General features: G+C 38.6%; 1 protein-coding gene and 1 long non-coding RNA gene across 2 annotated transcripts in view; one reads left to right on the top strand and one right to left on the bottom strand.

Annotated features, from left to right (window-relative positions):
* Positions 1 to 4,250: 4,250 nt before the first annotated feature.
* LOC114363657 (uncharacterized) lies at positions 4,251 to 5,529 on the top strand. The gene is made up of 2 exons (XR_003656790.1): positions 4,251 to 5,449; positions 5,480 to 5,529. It is a non-coding gene; the product is annotated as an uncharacterized LOC114363657 (long non-coding RNA).
* Positions 5,530 to 8,065: 2,536 nt separating this feature from the next.
* Positions 8,066 to 19,485, bottom strand: part of LOC114363340 (zinc finger Y-chromosomal protein) — a 31,801-nt gene continuing 20,381 nt past the window's right edge. The window contains exons 2-7 of the mRNA XM_028319030.1: positions 14,542 to 14,652; positions 13,886 to 14,074; positions 13,467 to 13,585; positions 11,648 to 11,949; positions 10,785 to 10,953; positions 8,066 to 8,808 (exon numbers count right to left, since the gene is read on the bottom strand). Coding sequence (XP_028174831.1) covers positions 8,145 to 8,808; positions 10,785 to 10,953; positions 11,648 to 11,949; positions 13,467 to 13,585; positions 13,886 to 14,074; positions 14,542 to 14,652 — 1,554 coding nt within the window. The 3' untranslated portion in view covers positions 8,066 to 8,144. The remainder of the gene's footprint in view (positions 8,809 to 10,784; positions 10,954 to 11,647; positions 11,950 to 13,466; positions 13,586 to 13,885; positions 14,075 to 14,541; positions 14,653 to 19,485) is intronic.

Here is a 19,485-nt window from a genome sequence, read left to right as displayed (position 1 = left end):
ACGTATTTTGTCAGTCAAGATCTCGCTGACGTTCAGAAGTCGTCCCATTGAAAAACAGTTCTAAATCCGTATTCACAAGGGTCATTTCGATAGAACGATTACTCGATAGGATCGCAACTCAGCGATTTGTTGTCGTTGAAGTTTTGTTACGTGAATAAGGCTACTGGTGAATGCAAATGCGAGTCCTCTTAACTGAAGAACCCTAATTGGGTACAACTAAAATTCGGTCATAAAAATAAAAACACTCTTTGAACAAGATCAAAATATATTTACAATGATTTCTCACATTCATTATTTACGCATCATCACATATTTACAAACCTCGTTTATACAACAAGTGTGCCACAACCTTCGCTTATGTATACAAAACTGTACATATTGAGCGGAGACAGAAATGCATAGGTATATCCACATAAGTACATGTATACATATTTTGTATAGATCGTTTCATCCACTCGGCCGCGCCAGCGATGTTTGGTCTCAGTCGCGCGGGGTGCGGGGAGTGTGGTCCGAGCAAGCCGTAAGGCATTACTGTAGTGTGCGTGTGCACTCATGGATGATGTAGCGTGTACCGATAACACTCAAACATTCGCGGAAGAATGGTGGAACGCGTCCGAGTGGATGAAACGATCTATACGGTCTTACGTTCGCGCAAGACACATAGCAATGTTAATACCTTAATTTAAAAATCACACGAACTACTATTTTCTTAACATACTTACAAAAATTTAAAATTACATTTTTAGATCCGTGATGTTGCTTTATAATGGTAATTTCTGCAAAACAAACCCACAAGGTGTACCGACGACCTCATAAAGGTAGCAGAAAGGCGCTGGATGCAGGCCGCTACCAACCGGGCGATGTAAAAATCATTGGGGGAGGCCTATGTTCAGCAGTGGACGTCCTGTGGCTGAAATGATGATGATCAAAAATGGCGCTTTACTTTTCCGCCAAGAAGTCAAGTGTGTCATTATTTTCATAGACCATACACACACTTCAAATTATTATTGTTTCTTAGTCAGCGTCAAATAGTTCCTGACACCCAAAGTGGCCAAAATGTTGACAACACAACCATATTCCAATGGACAAGTTTCGTGATTGAAAACATTAGATTTCACTGAATGGGATTAAAATATAGACCAAAACTAAAAAGCCTGTGAAGTTATTTTTGAAATCCATCAAGAAATGGCTAAGAAACCAAACCACATAGAACATATTAAGTCAAAACTATCCAAATTCACTTACGCTCTTTATGAAATAACGCACAGTACACATACAGAAGCAGCATTAGCAGCATACTACGCCTACGCTTATTCCCAATTAAAATATGGCATCATACTCTGGGGAAACAGCACAAACTTCATTGATCTCTTTATAATGCAAAAGAAATGTATCAGAATAATAGCACAAATAGACAATACACAATCATGTAAACCTTACTTCATTAAATATAATCTACTTACGTTACCATCAATATATATCCATGATACATGTATATTTACCTACAAAAATATTCACAATTTTACAAAAGTTAAGGACACACATAATATAAATACCAGGCATAAGGATAAACTTTACTTACCCCCATCAAGAATAAAAATGTTAAATACCAGCCCCTACTATATGTCGGTAAAATTATTTAACAAACTTCCAGAATATATAAAAACTGAACCAAATGTTAAACGCTTCTCTAAAGCCCTTAGAGACTATTTAATATCCAAATGTTTTTATTCAATTAATGAATACCTAACAATAGATCATAAAAAATATTATACCAACCAACTACTTTAGTCAATAAGTTATCAACCTTAATCCTACTTAGATTGTAGTTATTTTATAAGTTGTTTAATAATAATAATATTACTTATTATAGTTAATTAATATTAATAATACTACCATTAATGTTTAAATGGCCACCTACTCCAACCTACTCTATTGCGATACCACTCAGGTAACTAAGTTTTTAAGCTCCTGTATATTATGTAATTTACAGCATTACAAATTGTCACTTAGTAAGCAATAAATATTTTGAATTTGAATTTGAATTTGAGAAATTGATTATTTAAATTACCTCCATATTTTCAAGTGGAACTTAAACATAGGCGGTGCCGTGACGTCAGGCCACCTGTGGGTCTAGACAAAGTGCAAATTATAATCGCAAACCAGTCGAAAAGTGGTCGAAAAGCCCCTTTTTTGTATGGAGTTTTGACGGATTCGATTTTCGATTCGATCAAAAAGTGCGTTTTGTCTAGGGGGGCTGTTCAAGTTTCAATCACAACGCTTACCACTCCTAACGAATTGTCGAGAATGACACTATACCTAATGTCAGTCTTCTTTTTCCTTTTAAATATGGTCAGGTCTTGGATATGTCAAAAAAGGTTATACAATTTTACTAAGAAAGAATATTGAGTGATTGGCTGAAAAATTAAAAACTACGAGATTTAAAAAATAATTGGATCTGTCAACAGCACTGGACCAGTGGGTCTAGACAAAGTGCAAATTATGATCGCAAACCAGTCGAAAAGTGGTCGAAAAGCCCCTATTTTGTATGGAGTTTTGACAGATTCGATTTTCGATTCGATCAAAAAGTGCGTTTTGTCTAGGGGGGCAGGGGTGATTGATTTGTTTGTACTTCGAATAAATGTCGTGAATACTTCGAATCAAAATTGCGCGAATTTTGTTATGCGCAACATTAGGGGCCCTGTAACTCTTGTATTTGTAGAGATATTTTCATGATTCTTTCACAATTATTATTAATTTTACTTATATTTTCAAGTTTTATTAAAAGATAAAAATTGGAAACTTGTCCATTGTAATAAAGACGTGTTGCGAACTTTTTGGCTACTTTGGGTGGCACGAACTATTTGACGCCGCTGTACATACTCAAGTTTTATAATAGGACATAAAATTAATAATACATACATAAAATAATAAAATACTACTAATTGGACATTAAACAATAATATTCACTAAAATAGGTAACATAATTGTTAGGGCAAGCATATTTACAACATACAACATGTATGTATTTTTTATTATTATTGCAATGTTAACTATTATGCCCGTTTTCACCATCAATCCCTAATTTTTAAGTGACCCCTATGGTAAGACAACAGGCATTTTGTTTTCATAGGGGTCACTTAAAAATTAGGGCTTGATGGTGAAAACGGACATTTGTTTATTAATTAAGTTATTCGGAGTATGACTATAGTCTGGTCTGCGAGCATGTAGAATTTTGTCCAATGACCCCAAGCTACCCATCCTTATCGCTCGCGCGTAATTATGATGCTGTCGCGCTCGCACACTCACTGCGGGCGCCCGTCGCACAGTCGCGACAGCAATATAATTACGCGCGAGCGATAAGGATGGGTAGCTTGGGGTCATTGGACAAAATTCGACGTGCTCACGGACCAGGATTTACCACAATTTTGGGTCTATAGATCTAGGGCTTTACTCAGTGCCTGAGGTTTGGGAGCGGCACTAGAAGGGTGACAATTGACATATTAAGATGTGACTGAGCATACAGGGTGTCCCAGAATGGGTGAATCAAACTGGTAGCTCTACTAATGTACAGTCGCGGAATGAAAAGGTTCGTCACCTTAGTGTCGGTTTTCGCTTGCACTAGGTACTGTGAGAGTCAAACCTGCCAACATAACAGTGCAAGAAACAGTGCTGCTAACATTTAAATAAATATGACGTTTGCTAACGAATAAGGTTTTGCTTGTTTATTTTTCTATCCCATCAGTGCAATGCAATGATGACATTGACCAAGTGACAATAGTTTTTTTATTTAAAAGAAATAATAATGGCAGGTTGAACCAACAAGGTTTTAGTTTATCAATCATAATAATCTTCTTGACAAGATAAATCGTCAAACAACTTTGATCTGAATAATTTTGAACTTTACTGACGAACAGTTAAAGATTATTTTCTCTAACTCGAGATTATTCTGTAACATAGTTTCAAAAGGTAATATGTGCTCGCGATTCGTTGAAGGAATCAATTTGAAAACTGACGAACCTTTTCATTCCGTGACTACATTATTAGCCTTTATTCGCATAGAGCTACCTCCCCTATCAGTTTGATTCACCCATTCTGGGACACCCTGTATAAAAGACAATGCCGGAAACCTTGTTTTTTTTATTACAAAATAGTGTAATAAACCAAACTTAATATTACATGTATACCTCTAAACTCAGTCTGACCTGAGTTACGAGCATTAGAAGTTTGATGATTTTACATACTAGATTTGCTTTTTGCGCGCAAGTTTTGTATGAAATTGCAACATTTACATAAATCTGGCATTGCCATCTGGCTGATTTAAGCACTAAACCTATAGCTAAAGATGTCACATCATGTTTATATTTGAAAGAAAGAAAGAAAAAATGTTTATTCAGTATCATCGACAATACACTTGCATATTTGATAAAACTCCTAACCTGTAGGAGATTCCATAATGTAAGTCACATTTTTTTAACGTGTTAATGAAAAAGCGCAATCCCTGAAATTAGTTTGTTCGGAATCGAGAGTAGAATCGATTCCACTAATAAAAAATAGGGTCAAATTTTAACCAAAAAAATATTTTAATTACGCCGTGTTACTTAACTCTATTATCAGAGGTGTATGAACTATCTAACTACTAACCTACTCATTGGCGTGCATGCCTTGCAATCAGCGAGTAAAAGATCAATACGTTTCTAGGGTTTCTAGGGCGAAAACAAAAAGAGTGAATATCTTCGTAAATAATCCGCGAAAATTAATTTTAATAATTTACATAATTCTTTTATAATAAATATAAGTTAGGGTGTCTAAGTTTTTGCACTTTTTCATTAACACGTTGTAGTTATAAAGTCAACAAATACCTTATTAAATACAAAATATCACTGTGTAGTTAAGGAATATGATAATAACACAATAATACAAAAACAACAGGCAGTGGGTTAACATATTTTTTGTCTCACTCACGCCAGCATGTTTAAGTGAGAGGCAAATAAATTATGAGTGCCCAATGAGAAGTAATTTTGCTAAGTAAGCTCATACTCAGGACATGCATTTGCATTTTACATGTCATAATAATGCAGCATGCATGCATGTATGCTCTTTGCATAACATAATAATGTCGCATGCTTGCATGTACGCACTTTGCATATCATAATAATGCAGTATAATAATATTGTGCCACTACAAGTGGAATACTCGGATTCAGTTTATTTCATTTAACTACAATTAATTTATTTAACCATTATTGAATTAAATTAATACTGTACATTGGAATTTATCGAACTGATGCATTGATGTGTTTTAATACTACGTGTGTAATAAAATCAAATTATATTTTGTTAAGATTTAAAAATTTCATAGTAAACACAGATCGAGGCAAACATACTGTATTTCTTAATTATTCATATTTTTCACTAAAGTGATAAGGTGGCATGTGCGACAGAGATAGGTAAACTCGTGGCATGTGCGACAGAGATAGGTAAACTCAATCAATCATGGAATCAGCATATGAAACTGCTCTGATAAAAAGTTAATATCGTCCCAGGACCAAGTTTTGTAGATTCACTGGTCAACAAAATTTTGTAACAAGAAATGTGCTTGCTAATTTTAAATTACCTACCTACCCTCAATTTATTCCCATATTTATTTTGATTCCAACAGGTCTAGTTTTCGTGTTACAGCTACTACCCACACAAAATTAAAATTTAACCGTTTTTGTTTCACTTTCGCATTCAGAGAAATTGTTTATTTGAAGAGCGTAGTGTTTTGTTCTGTTTTTAGAGTTAAGTGATTCTTAAATAATGTCAAGAAAGTGCAAAAATGATCCTTACAAGTTTTTTTAATTTGTGGTGACATTACTTTCAAAACTCAGCGAAGAAATTTGACACCATTAGTAACTAAGTTACATAAACAGTTTTTTGGCTTTTCCATCGGACAACAAGACAAAGTGAGGATTCCATACATCTGTTGTGTTACATGTGTGGGTCTTTTCACTGGGTGAGCGAAAAGATCTCGATCTATGCCTTTTGCAATCCCTATGGTTTGGGCGGAACCAACGAATCACTCATCTGATTGTCATTTTTGTCTTACTGATACAAAAAAGGTATTACAAAGTAAAATTAAGTATCCTGACCTGCCTTCAGCCTTCAGCTAAAAGACCGATCCCTCATAGTGAAGATCTATCGGTAGTCCGCTACCAGAACCACCTCAAACTAGCGATCTGGCCGTTACGCCAAAAATCGAAAAGACACATTGGATCCTGACTTTGAGGGCATATTTGTTGGCCCTCAAATCAGGGAAATTGATAAAAGATGATATATTAATTTAAAAAAAGCTTAGTAATTTAGAAAAATCAGCTTGGGAATCTTTCATGAAAGTAACTTCCAATTTTCTAGGAAATCACCGATCAAGTGACCATAAATGTATTATTGCGGAGCTTTTATCTACTTATAAGGCTTTGGCCTGTAATATGTCATTGAAAATACATTTTCTTCATTCATATTTAGACTTCTTCCCTGAAAATTTGGGCGCCATCAGCGATGAACACGGTGAAAGATTCTATCAAGACTTCTACCATAGAAAAGCGATATCAAAGCTAGTGGAGCCCACGAATGTTAGCGGATTACTGTTGGACATTAAAACGAGACATTTCTGAAGCAAAATACAGACGAAAATCATAAAAGGAAATTCATATTAAAGTTGCAATAAATCGAAATAACTTCTTCTTGTTGATAAAAATTCAAAATTTCTAAAATGTTATAAAACGGTATTACAAAAAAACTATTCGTATTTAAAACATTTAAATTGTATTTCTAGTATCCTTATCCTTGTCCTAATCATAACCAGACAAAAGTTTTCATGTTACATGCAAAAGTTGTTTTTTTGTTGACTAGTGTTATTTATAAAAGTTTTGACTATAATGTATTAGGAACCCTGCAAGAAATATGAAATCTCAAGTCGACTATGTGTATACGGGACTATTCCCACCTCTCGTTCCCACCGCTGCAACTCCTGTGTAGCCAGGATCTACAGCTTGACCGCCAATAACCCAACCAATGAAGGTCAAGTTTGTCCCGGGGGAAAGTTAAACTGTCATTGGCCCCGCAACGAAATTAGTCAGAAGAACATAGGAGTTCGATCTAAGCAATTTAATGTATAAGTAGTTCAGGGACCTGATATTTGAGGAATTGTCGAGGCAGTGTCCTTTTTAGGCCTTTTTGGAGAGTCAAGAAAATCATCTGACTGGTCGTGGTTAGGTGAATGTAATTCTTAAACGCAATGGTGAACTTAAATGAATTTTTTGCAAGTTTCTAAAGCCCGGTCTGTGAGCACGTAGAATTTTGTCCAATGACCCCAAGCTACCCATCCTTATCGCTCGCGCGTAATTCCTGTCGCGACTGTGCGACGGGCGCCCGCAGTGAGCAACATAATTACGCGCGAGCGATAAGGATGGGTAGCTTGGGGTCATTGGACAAAATTCTACGTGCTCACGGACCGGGCTTTAGTGAAGAATTAAGCTACCTGCCCAACTTTTTCAGATCTTTGTGATGGCTAGAAATATCCCATTCTCATTACTTTCTGAACACCCCTCGAAATGCGACACTGGGTTTCGAACTTGGCGCATAAGTTGTCATCTCTCTTGTCATTGGTTCCCAAAGTGACCTTTAAAGGGGGCGCGGGCCATCTGTGTACTTAAGTATAAAAATCCTGAATTTTAGTGACTGTGGTCGAAAGGGGGCGCGTCTCAAATAAGTTTTTTTTTTTATCCACAACGAGGAAGCTCTTGGCCTGTATCTCACCTGATGGTAAGTGACGATCAGGTCGAAGGTGGAAGCGAGCTTCACCCGGAATCCTCAACCACGGAGGAACTGGCTATCTTACCTCTAACCGCCGGAACACAACAATGCTGTTAACATTGTTGTTATGGCGACAGACTTAGGTAAGATGATGGTAGCTAGCCAGGAAGCCGGACTTAGAACAAGCCCTACCAACAACCAAACCGAACAGAAAAATCTGCTCCCACTGGGAATCGAACCCGGGACCTCTGCGTCTGAAGCAGGTGGTCTTACCACTAGACCACAGAGGCGGTTTGGGAACCAATGCTCTAGTTCTCTATGGTAAGCACACAGTCCTTCAATGAAAACTCAAAAGACCCTAGGAGGCACATAATCCTCATCATTATCGCTATCCTCCATATGCTTCTTCGACTTGTGCCGTTTAAGATCAGACCGTTTCTTCGTGGCGTACTCACACTTATTGCACTTATACTTTTTATCGTCACACAACTTTGACTCCACTAACAACTTATTTTCATCGACGAAATTACACACGTCCTTAGGCTTATGGCTTTTCATGTGGTACGCTAGGTTTATATTCCTCTTCGTTCTATAATCGCATAGATGACATTTGTATAGCGTTTTTTCTCCGTGTTGCTTTTCGTGTTTTGCAAATTGACTGGAACTGGCGGTCATATATCCGCATAGCTGGCACATTAATATCACTTTAGCGTGGGCAGCCATATGCCTTCTGTACTCCGCTGCGTTCGTTGTCTTAAAGTGACATTGCACGCAATAATATTCATACAATCCCCACGTGATTTGGGCTATGGTGTCGGATCTTCGTTTGTCCAGTTTTTTCTTTTCTAGGTTTTTTTTCTTTTTCTCAGCTCGTCGCTTCTTGAGCAGTTTGACTAAAGGCATATCGTCCTCGTCGGTTTCGTCGGAGACCTCGACGGTGTCGATGTGAGGCTCTTGGATTATGACATCGTCTTCGTCGCTTGAGGTTAGCAGGCTGATGGGGTCGTGTTTTCTGGAACAAAGATAAAGAGTTGGGGAAATGTTCTACAAATATAATAATAATAATAAATCTTTGGACAATTTCACACAGCGCCAGCTAGCCCCAAAGTAAGCAACTTAATGCTTGTGTTATGGGTGCTAGCTAACGGATATACTACTTATATACTTTTTTTTAAATACATAAATATTATACATAGTCACACCCAGACCCGTCACAGAAATTAAAATTCATCATTTCAATTTCTGCCCGGCCGGGAATCGAACCCGGGACCTCTCGGCATAGTAGTCCGTTCTGAACCACTACACCAAACGGCCGACTAAAAAATATTACATGGTTTATGATGGTGACATTGATAGGTACTACATATTTAATTTAATTTTACATTGACATTTTCTTAATGATTTGACATTTATTTTATTAATATATCGAATCCTGCAATTTTTTCACGTCTGCGAGCAGACTAAACACATGATCCTATTTTAATATTGTAACCCTGTATTACTGTGTTTTTAGCAAATAAACGTTTTGAATTTGAATTCATCATTTAAATTTTAAGCCATAAGACTTCTACTGCTGAGTACAGTGATTTCCATAATGAGCGATTGTTAGCGACCTGCATCCAGCGCCTTCCTGCTACCATTATGAGGTCGTCGGTCCACCTTGTGCCCATTGCCACTTCAGCTTGCTAATCCGCTAGGCTACGTCAGCGACTTTAATTTGTTTACGGAACTCCTCATTTCTCATTCGATCTTGTAAAGAAACACCGAGCATAGCTCTCTCCATAGCACGTTTATGATTGGGGCAGGCAGTAGCGCGCTTGGATCCAAGCCCACTTGCATGGCAGGCAGGTTTCCATGGCTATCCTATGGCGGCTATACTATCAGGGGACACTAAACCTGTATTAGGGGACACTGCACCTGAATAAGGGGACACTGCACCTGTATAAGGGGACACTGCACCTGAATAAGGGGACACTGCACCTGTATAAGGGGACACTACTCCTGTATAAGGGGACACTGCACCTCTATAAAGGGACGTTGCACCTGTATAAGGGGACACTAAACCTGTATGAGGGGACACTAAACCCGCTTTAGAGGACACTAAACCCGCTTTAGGGGTCACTCAACCCGCTTTAGGGGACACTAAACCCGCTTTAGGGGACACTAAACCCGCTTTGGGGGACACTAAACCCGCTTTAGGGGACACTAACCCTGTTTTAGGGGACACTAAACCTGCATTAGAGGACATTGCACCTGTATAAGGAGACACTGCACCTGTATAAGGGGACACTGCACCTATTTATGGGGACACTAAACAAGTAACTGCATATCTACTCACTCGCTAAGAGCGTCATCAATCTCCACAGTCTCCATGGCATCCATAGCATCATCTTCAACGGGCGCGTCGGGGTCGGGCAACAACGCGCTGGGATCTATGTCCACTTGCACGCTTTCCAGCACCATCAAGCAGTATCTATGGCTTCCATGGGCTCTATGATTGCTCCTATGGCGACTATATGAACTCACTCACTAGACGGAGGGAGACACTATGCAAGTAAGCATCCGTGTCTCATTGTCAGCGTCCGTAGCAGCTTTATAAGGGGACACTAAACTTAGATAAGGGGACACTAAACCTGCATTAGGGACACTAAACCTGCTTTAGGGGACACTAAACCTGCTTTATGGATACTAAACCTGTATAAGGGGACACTAAACCTGCATTAGGGGACACTAAACCTGCATTGGGGACACTAAACCTGCTTTAGGGGACACTGCACCTATATAAGAGGACATTAAACCTGTTTTAGGGGACACTGCACCTCTATAAGGGGACACTGGACCTGTATGAGGGGACACTGCACCTCTATAAGGGGACACTGCACCTCTATAAGGGGACACTGCACCTGTATAAGGGGACACTGCTCCTGTATAAGGGGACACTGCACGTATAAAAAGGGACACGAAACAAGCAACTGCATATCTACTCACTCGCTAGGGGCGTCATCAATCTCCACAGTTTCCATGGGCTCCATGGCGTCCATAGCATCATCTTCAACAGGCGCGTCGGGGTCGGGCAACAACGCGCTCGGGTCTATGTCCACTTGCACGCTTTCCAGCACCATTAAGCAGTCGCCTGTGTCCCCGCCGGCTGGGCGATCTGGTGGATTCGTCACGAATTCGTCACAGACTCGTCCCACGTCCAATTTTTTTTATTACAAAGCAATTGTCTATTGTAATAGTGTAAATTACATACATTAACCATCTTATTAAACCAGCACCCTAGTTGAACTCTTGGTTTAAATTGACATTTAATATGGAAATGTCATTTTACTTCAAGGTTCATCTTAGATGTAACTTTTTATTAATAAGAGGGTTTGTGCCTAATACTTATAACATGGTAGGAAATATTCCCTCTGTTTAATTATGGGCAAGCTTTATTTGCTACATGTGCTACATGTGCCCAGTGTGCTTAGTGCGAGTTTGCATTGAACGTCATCGCTAGCGAATGCGTCAAAAAATCTATGAAGAATTTAGTTCTTGAAAGTATCCGCTAGGAACGCTGTACAATCTGTCATACATTTAATGACATTTTTTACGCAATCGCTAGCGATGACGTTTGATACAAACCCCCTGAAAGGAGCTTACATACTAATAAAGATTTGATTTGATTGCGGGTCCAATGACAGTTTAACTTTCCCCCGGGGCAAACTTGACCTTCACTGGTTGGGTTATTGGCGGTCAAGCTGTAGATCCTGGCTACACAGGAGTTGCAGCGGTGGGAACGAGAGGTGGGAATAGTCAATACTAATAAAGAATTTGTATTTAGGGTTAAAATAGAGATGGAAAAATACCTTTATCCACGGATATCTCTATAAACACCGGATCCGACTCTGCTTGTATCGGTTCAACCTCAATTTCAATCTGCTCCACTTCAGTCTGCTCCCGGTTAAACCCGGTCCCGTTCCGGTTAATACCGGTTCCGTTCCGGTTAGAACCGGTTCCGTCCCGGTCCTCGGCGGTTCCGTCCCGGGCGGTGACGTCATCCGTCTGGTGGATGTTGTTCTGTTTGATGTGGTAGTACGTGAGCAGGTCTTCAATGTCTTCTACTTTGTCCTTGTCTATGTCCCTGGGCCCGGATGGCAGTTTAGGCGTGCTGGAAAGGATTGTTAATAAATAACTTGAAAAAAAAAAATTTTTGTCTAAGGTGGGAATCGAACCCACGACCTGTAGTGTCGCTTGCCGGGCGACTGCTCTCACCATCAGCTGAGCTACTTACACATTGGGATTACTTAGATATTACACTCAGATCGTGGATTCGATTCCCACCTTAAACAATTCGATTATTTCAAGTTAGAGATTTAGTTAGATATGTGACTAGAATGCTAGATAGCTATTTCGCGTGTTTAAAGCTGAGTTGCACCACCTAACTTTAACTTTAACGATAACCATTGTATTTTGTATGGAGTTTGACAGATTTTTGACGTTTGATAAAGTCAAAGCAAGATGGTGCAACCCAGCCTTAATGTTGTAAATTTTATTGTCTTTGCTTAATATGGGAACTAAACCCACGACCTTCCACTGCTAGGCTAGGTTTTTAATCTAATTTCCACTAGCCGTGTGGTTCCAGCAAGTACAGTCACGGAATGAAAAGGTTCGTCAGTTTTCAAATTGATTCCTTCAACGAATCGCGAGCACATAATATTACCTTTTGAAACTATGTTACAGAATAATCTCGAGTTAGAGAAAATAATCTTTAACTGTTCTTTAGTAAAGTTCAAAATTATTCAGAACAAAGTTGTTTGAGGATTTATCTTGTCAAGAAGATTATTATGATTGATAAACTAAAACCTTCTTGTTGGTTCAACCGGCCATTATTATTTCTATTAAATAAAAAAAACTATTGTCAATTGGTCAATGTCATCATTGCATTGCACTAATGGGATAGAAAAATAAACAAGCAAAACCTTATACGTTAGCAAACGTCATATTTATTTAAATGTTAGCAGCACTGTTTCTTGCACTGTTATGTTGGCAGGTTTGACTCTTACAGTACCCAGTGCAAGCGAAAAGTGACACTAAGGTGACGAACCTTTTCATTCTGCGACTGTACATAGAAGGACCACTCCCATTCTTCCCGGGCATATCGTAAGAGGCGACTAATCTTCCATTTCTGTCTTTCCTATTTCGCGCTCGCACACTCACTGCGGGCGCCCGTCGCACAGTCGCGACAGCAATATAATTACGTGCGAGCGATAAGGATGGGTAGCTTGGGGTCATTGGCCAAAATTGTATGTGCTCGGCGACCGGGCTTTAGCTGACCCGGCGAACTTCGCACCGCCTATGTCCATCAGAAATAATGTCGGATTCCAAAAGCTAAATATTTGTTCAAATCAGTCAATAGTTTTAGAGCCTATTCAATAAAAAAAAAACAATCAAATCTTTCCTCTTAAAAATGATATTAGTATAGATTGAAGGTGGACCGACGACCACATAAAGGTAGCGGGAAGGCGCTGGATGCAGGCCGCCACCAACCGGCCATTGTGGAAATCATTGGGGGAGGCCTATGTTCAGCAGTGGACGTCCAATGGCTGAAATGATGATGATGATAGATTGAAGCACTTTGAATTTGATGTGCATCAAATGAAATGATGAATGATGGAAACTACTTACCTTTCCTTACATTTATCACTGCTTGTCCTGCTATTTACACTCTTGCTACTTCTTATTTCTTTTCCCTTACTATCGTCTTGAACTCTCTCATCTGAACCATTTGACAATAGGGATGTTTCCTGGGTAAAAAAAACAAGTGTTTTAATTAGTCCGTCAGTTAGCTTATCAAAAACTACTCGACACCTATTTTTCACTTTATAAAACTAATGAAAATGTAAAGAGATAAAGCGTGCCAAAGTTCTAAAGAAAAGGCCCGTGAGTGCGTAAAAGTGCAGCACTTTGTGACGTCGCGCGGAACTTCAACGCACTATAACTTTGTTTGATTGACAATTAAAAATATACGTGTCCAATATTTTTCAATACTAAAATTGATGGACTAAAAATTTTTTTAGGAAACTAGCCTATTCTTTATCACATACTTCTTTATCTTTTTCTTTATCACTTTTCTCTTCTTCAGATTCAGTTTCTTTTTCTGGATCTTTACTATCTTTTGTGGGATCTTTTTGTGTATTTTCGTTTTCTTTTGTTTTTTCTTTGTCTTCATGATTTTTGTCTATATTTGGCACGGCTTCTGTCGGGTCTGGGGATTTATTTGCTTCTTTTTCAACCTGTGAAAGATTTACAATTCAAATTTCATAAAATAGTAAGTCAAAGCGATTTTTAGAGCAGAAAAGATAGAATATTTCTTCTTTAGAAGAAAGAAAGATAATTTATTGGTTCAGCAGATACAAAAGACATCATTATGCGTACGCCATAACGTTTAAAAAACTATTATAGTGCCTGACGCCCGATAGCCTGACGGATTAGCAAGCTGAAGTGGCAATGGGCAGGGCACATAGTACGCAGAACTGACGGCCGATGGGGCAGCAAGGTTCTGGAGTGGAGGCCGCGTACCGGAAAACGCAGCGTGGGACGTCCACCCACAAGGTGGACCGACATCGTAAAGGTAGCAGGAAAGCGCTGGGTGCAGGCCGCTACCAACTGGGCGATGTGGAAATCATTGGGGGAGGCCTATGTTCAGCAGTGGACGTCCTGTGGCTGAAATGATGATGATGATGATGAGTGAAGGTCTTACGTCATCAAAGAGGCTGGGCACGACGGCTCGCTTGAGCCTCACGCGGCCTCTCACGCACTCCCATTCTTCGTCCAGGAAGTGACGGCTGCAGATACTGAGGCCTCCTGATGACTGCGGGAAACATGACAAAAATGGTTTAACAGTCAACATCACCAGTCAAAACTCTAATGTTAATTACTCTAGCTAGAGTCTAAAGCCCGATCGCCGAGCACGTAGAATTTTGTCCAATGACCCCAAGCTACCAATCCTTATTGCTCGCGCGTAATTATGTTGCTGTCGCGCTCGCACACTCACTGCGGGCGCCCGTCGCACAGTCGCGACAGCAATATAATTACGCGCGAGCAATAAGGATGGGTAGATTGAAGTCATTGGACAAAATTCTACGTGCTCGGCGACCAGACTATAGCTAAACAGTGGTGTTCTATTTTTGTAATAGAATGGTTTCTGTTCTATTATTTCTTTTACACAAGGGAAAAGCTCTTGACCTGAATCTCAATGATGGAAAATTATGAATAATTATGTGATCAATTTTTGAAAACTTTTGATAGTGTCTTCTATAATAGTAAGACACGGGTCACACGGGTCTTAACGCGACGTTTTATTTTAGTTGAAATGGAACGCGACAGTTTAAAATCTTATAGTCTCTTTTTTAAATCCCAACTAATATTATAAATGCGAAAGTAACTCTGTCTGTCTGTCTGTCTGTCTGTCTGTCTGTCTGTCTGTCTGTTACGCTTTCCCGCTTAAACCTCGCAACCGATTTTGATGAAATTTGGCAGAGAGATAGTTTGAGTCCCGGGAAAGAACATAGGATAGTTTTTATCCCGATTTTTGAAACAGGGACGCGCGCGATAAAGTTTTTCTGTGACAGACAAAATTCCACGCGGGCGAAGCCGCGGGCGGAAAGCTAGTTTTTAAATAAAACTATAAGATTATAAGGTTCCACATAGAGTATTTGACACCACCAATCAACAATACCCTAGCTAGTTCAAAGAACTCAATAGTCCACGGGACCATAGATTCAAATCAAATTACGCAACGAATTTAATCAGAAAAATAATAAAACGGTCTTTCGGTTTTTTATGCGGAAGTAAATGTTAATTNGCTGAATATTGTGTGCGGATAGGCTTGTCGTACAGGGGTACTACACGGTAAAATAAATCTCGGAGGCGAAAGCAGGATAATATTTAGTCAGTAAATAGAATATATACTTTATCCACACTCTCGAAGCAAGATTCACGTAAACAAGTCTGAGCTACTATACCATTTATAATAAGTATGCTATCACGAACCTTCAAGCTGGATGATGCATCACAATTGATGCATTGTGTCTAAGATCCCGGTCTAGCCATCCGTTAGAGAATGTTACTTTAAAGCGCTCTGATACAGCGGTTTAGTCTTTAAATTTTATAAAAGAGTATCGTAGTAAGATGGACTGCTGGTAACATTGATGTATTGAGACGTTATGTGTTAACGGTATGAAGAAAATGTCAATTCAAACAACGTAACTGGTATCGGAGGAATTTTTTTCATGACCTGAAAATAAGTAAATGTTTAGGTAGTTACTATCACAAAAACTTCTACCAAAGGTATTGGACCTTGAGCTAAAATCATTTCCAAGTTCTCTAGGTACCTACTATCTAACATTTAATCTGTTCGGGGAATAGCCTTCACGCCGCGGCAATTACTTTTTTGCACACCAGGAGAAATAAAAGAGGAATCAAATGGGATTTATTATATTCCTATGGTAAGATTCCTCTCTGTGTTTATTTGGACTGAAAGAATCCATTAGGCACTCAAAAGATTTTTTAAATTCCTAGAAGTCTTAAGCGTGTCCATCAAATAATAAGCTTTTCTTACTGATATTAAGGTGTGATAATGAAAATGAATTAAATTATTATTTTACTTTATGGGCCTACATATAAGTCAGTTGTGTTTCAGTCATTATAACGAAAGCTTATAATTTTACAATCATGTTCCTTTATTAAATAAACCCATATAAAATAATATCACAAAAAGTAGCTCATGTGTTGTGTCTTCTTACCTTATTATTTTAAAATAAAATAAAGGTACAGCACAACAAAGTAAAGGTTCGTTCGTTTCAGCCGAAAGACGTCCACTGCTGGACAAAGGCCTCCCCCAGGGATTTCCACAAAGACCGGTCCTGCGCCGCTCGCATCCAGGCACCTCCCACGACCTTCACCAGATCGTCGATCCACCTAGTGGGAGGCCTGCCCACGCTACGTCTTCCGTCCGGATCGTGGTCACCACTCAAGAACTATCCTGCCCCAGCGGCCATCAGCTCTAAGAGCTATGTGTCCCGCCCACTGCCACTTGATTTTAGCGATTCTGCGGGCTATGTCAGTCACTCTGGTTCTCCTGCGGATCTCCTCATTTCTGATTCGATCACGCCCCAAGTAACATTTTACTCCATTTAAGAGTTCAATAGTCGTTCACATGTACTCCACAAGCTGTGTATGTCAGCTGTATACGAGCTGTATAGCTTGCTATAATGCTTTTATAGAACCAGTTTGGGCACAAATTAGACAGCTTTAAGTTCACTATGGCTGTACATTAGCAGTATAATAGCATTATAATAGCAGTTTAAGTAGTAACATCGTACTTAAGGCTGACTTACGGCACTATATGGGACGCAGTGTGAACCATACAACGTACGTGAGGACAATAAAGAGTAACAAGTGGCTAAATGCACAGCTTTCAAAGTTATAAAGTCCGACAAAAGTACTCCAATGCTACATAAAGTTCACGTGTGTCCTAAATTATTTCCACATTTTAATATTAGTTTGGTATTTGTACGTGAGTGCCAAGAGGAAACAACTCGGGCGGATAATATAATCATTTATGCAAATAATAACACGGGTTTTAAATACTTAATAATGTTAATGCCATTGGGAATGCAACTTTATCGTGAAATGTATACATATTTACAGCTAAAATATTTACGCGCCTCTGTAAAAACGCGATATTCATTTTAAAATATTTAAAACTGGCTGAGAGGAAATCTACAATTTTCAGTTTTTGATATTGTATTGGCATTATAATTATACTACGGTAATTAATTATAACATGAAACCAAAACTCAATCGCTCTATCTGCGAATTTTGTGATAAATCTGCATTAATTTTGGAGATTTATTTGGTAAATATTTTAGGTTATGTAGAACAAAATGGTGGAAATGAAATACGGCTATGTGAACTGTTATAACTCCAATTTAATGCGGTGAGCGTATATTAGGTTCACATGTGTTCTGTTAGAATGCTGTTATCTATATTAAGTTCCACATTTGTACCACTACAGCGCTAATGTCTATAAATTTATTCTAATGTGAACTTATGTACAGCTTTAAGATGTACCTAGTTCAGGTCAATTGTGTATCTTTAATTCTTTCAAATACTGAAATTTTAGAGATCCGCAATAAAAATTATTAATGTCCGTTAAATCGCCTAGCCCAGGTACTAATAGTCAAGTATGAATACCTAAAGCATCAGACGGTAGTGTTCCCGGTTTAAATTCGTTTATTATGCCTGACAATTTATTCAAAGCGGAATGAGGAATACGATTTTCAATAGCCCATGTTCTTATTTTTTTGCTAAAGGTTAAATAATTGTCTAAATCAAAATTGTATTCACTATCACTAGAACTGCAATCATCACACTCTGATATCTGTATATTTTGAAGGGAACTTTCAGGTTCAGGCATAATATTTTCCTCTGCATCATGTACAGAACCACCATAAATACAACTAAAAACAGGCTTGGGGAAAAGTGTAATAGAATATCACATTCACATTCATTTTCAGCTTAAAGCAAATAAGAGTAGTACTTGTGGACAAATAAACTGCTATTGATGTTAATGGACAACACATATAGTCCTTTTAACAGCCTACAGTGCACATGCGAACCATTGAAACACTTTTGTACAGATAGTAAAAAAAGGTTATTTTATTAACACAAACAAGTCCTACTACAGCTACTAGCTGTATAACAGTCTAAAACAAGTAAACATAACAGCCTTTGGCTTTATAAATGACCACGTGTGTTCTATTAAAATGCTAGCTCTATAACATCGTACAAGTAGGCCGTTAAACAGCGGTTGCCGTATCTCTACCCTCCTATAATGCTCTTAGTCAGACGGCTGACTAAAGGATAGTTGTTAGAGTATTATAACACCAACAATCGTATAAAAGTATAACTCTACACTAGTCTACACTCCTATAAGTCCCTTAGACAGGTATAGGTGTAATTAATTGCAATAATACAGCTTATACATCACGAGTGAACTGTACTAATGCTTTAAGTACACATTGGAACTAAATGTGAACTCTTAAATGGAGTAAAATGTTACTTGGGGCAGGGAAACTCCGAGTATTGCACGCTCCAAAGTAAAGGTATCGGAACTGAACTGTATAAATGGTACGAAAATCTAACACACACTTACAATTTTTATTCCATTTTCGATTAGCTTTTTATACTTTGTAACTTGAAGAAAACAAACGCGAAACAATTTCACAAAATTACCTGAACAAAAGTAAAAATCATCGCTTCGATTTGGCACGTGCCAATACATTAAACAGAAATTACCTACCCGGTAGGCAGCCATAATCGGCTGAGGGAATAAGCTCTACCTGTGGTAATTACTAAGCATGATTTGCGCAAATGTTGCTTGCTACATCGCCGGGATTAGTGAATGATTCATTGCTATATGGTATCCATGTAAAACATATAAAATGGATTAGCAGTTAAGCTGTGAAGATTGAATGTTTCGTCATTATCATCATCATCGGGATATTTGGTCTCCACTGCAGGAATTACCATTTACCAGAGCCTATTGGTGTACCCGTTGACACATAATAGGATTCAGGACCCCAATGAAAAAGGAAAATACCCACTAGACCACAAAGCATTTTTGTATAGTTACCAAAAG

This window comes from Ostrinia furnacalis, unplaced genomic scaffold (assembly GCF_004193835.3).
Source record: "Ostrinia furnacalis isolate ACB-3 unplaced genomic scaffold, ASM419383v2 OfSCF0398, whole genome shotgun sequence".
Taxonomy (NCBI): Eukaryota; Metazoa; Arthropoda; class Insecta; order Lepidoptera; family Crambidae; genus Ostrinia; species Ostrinia furnacalis.
Note: the sequence above shows the minus strand (reverse complement) of the source record. Positions and strands in the feature narration are given on the sequence as shown.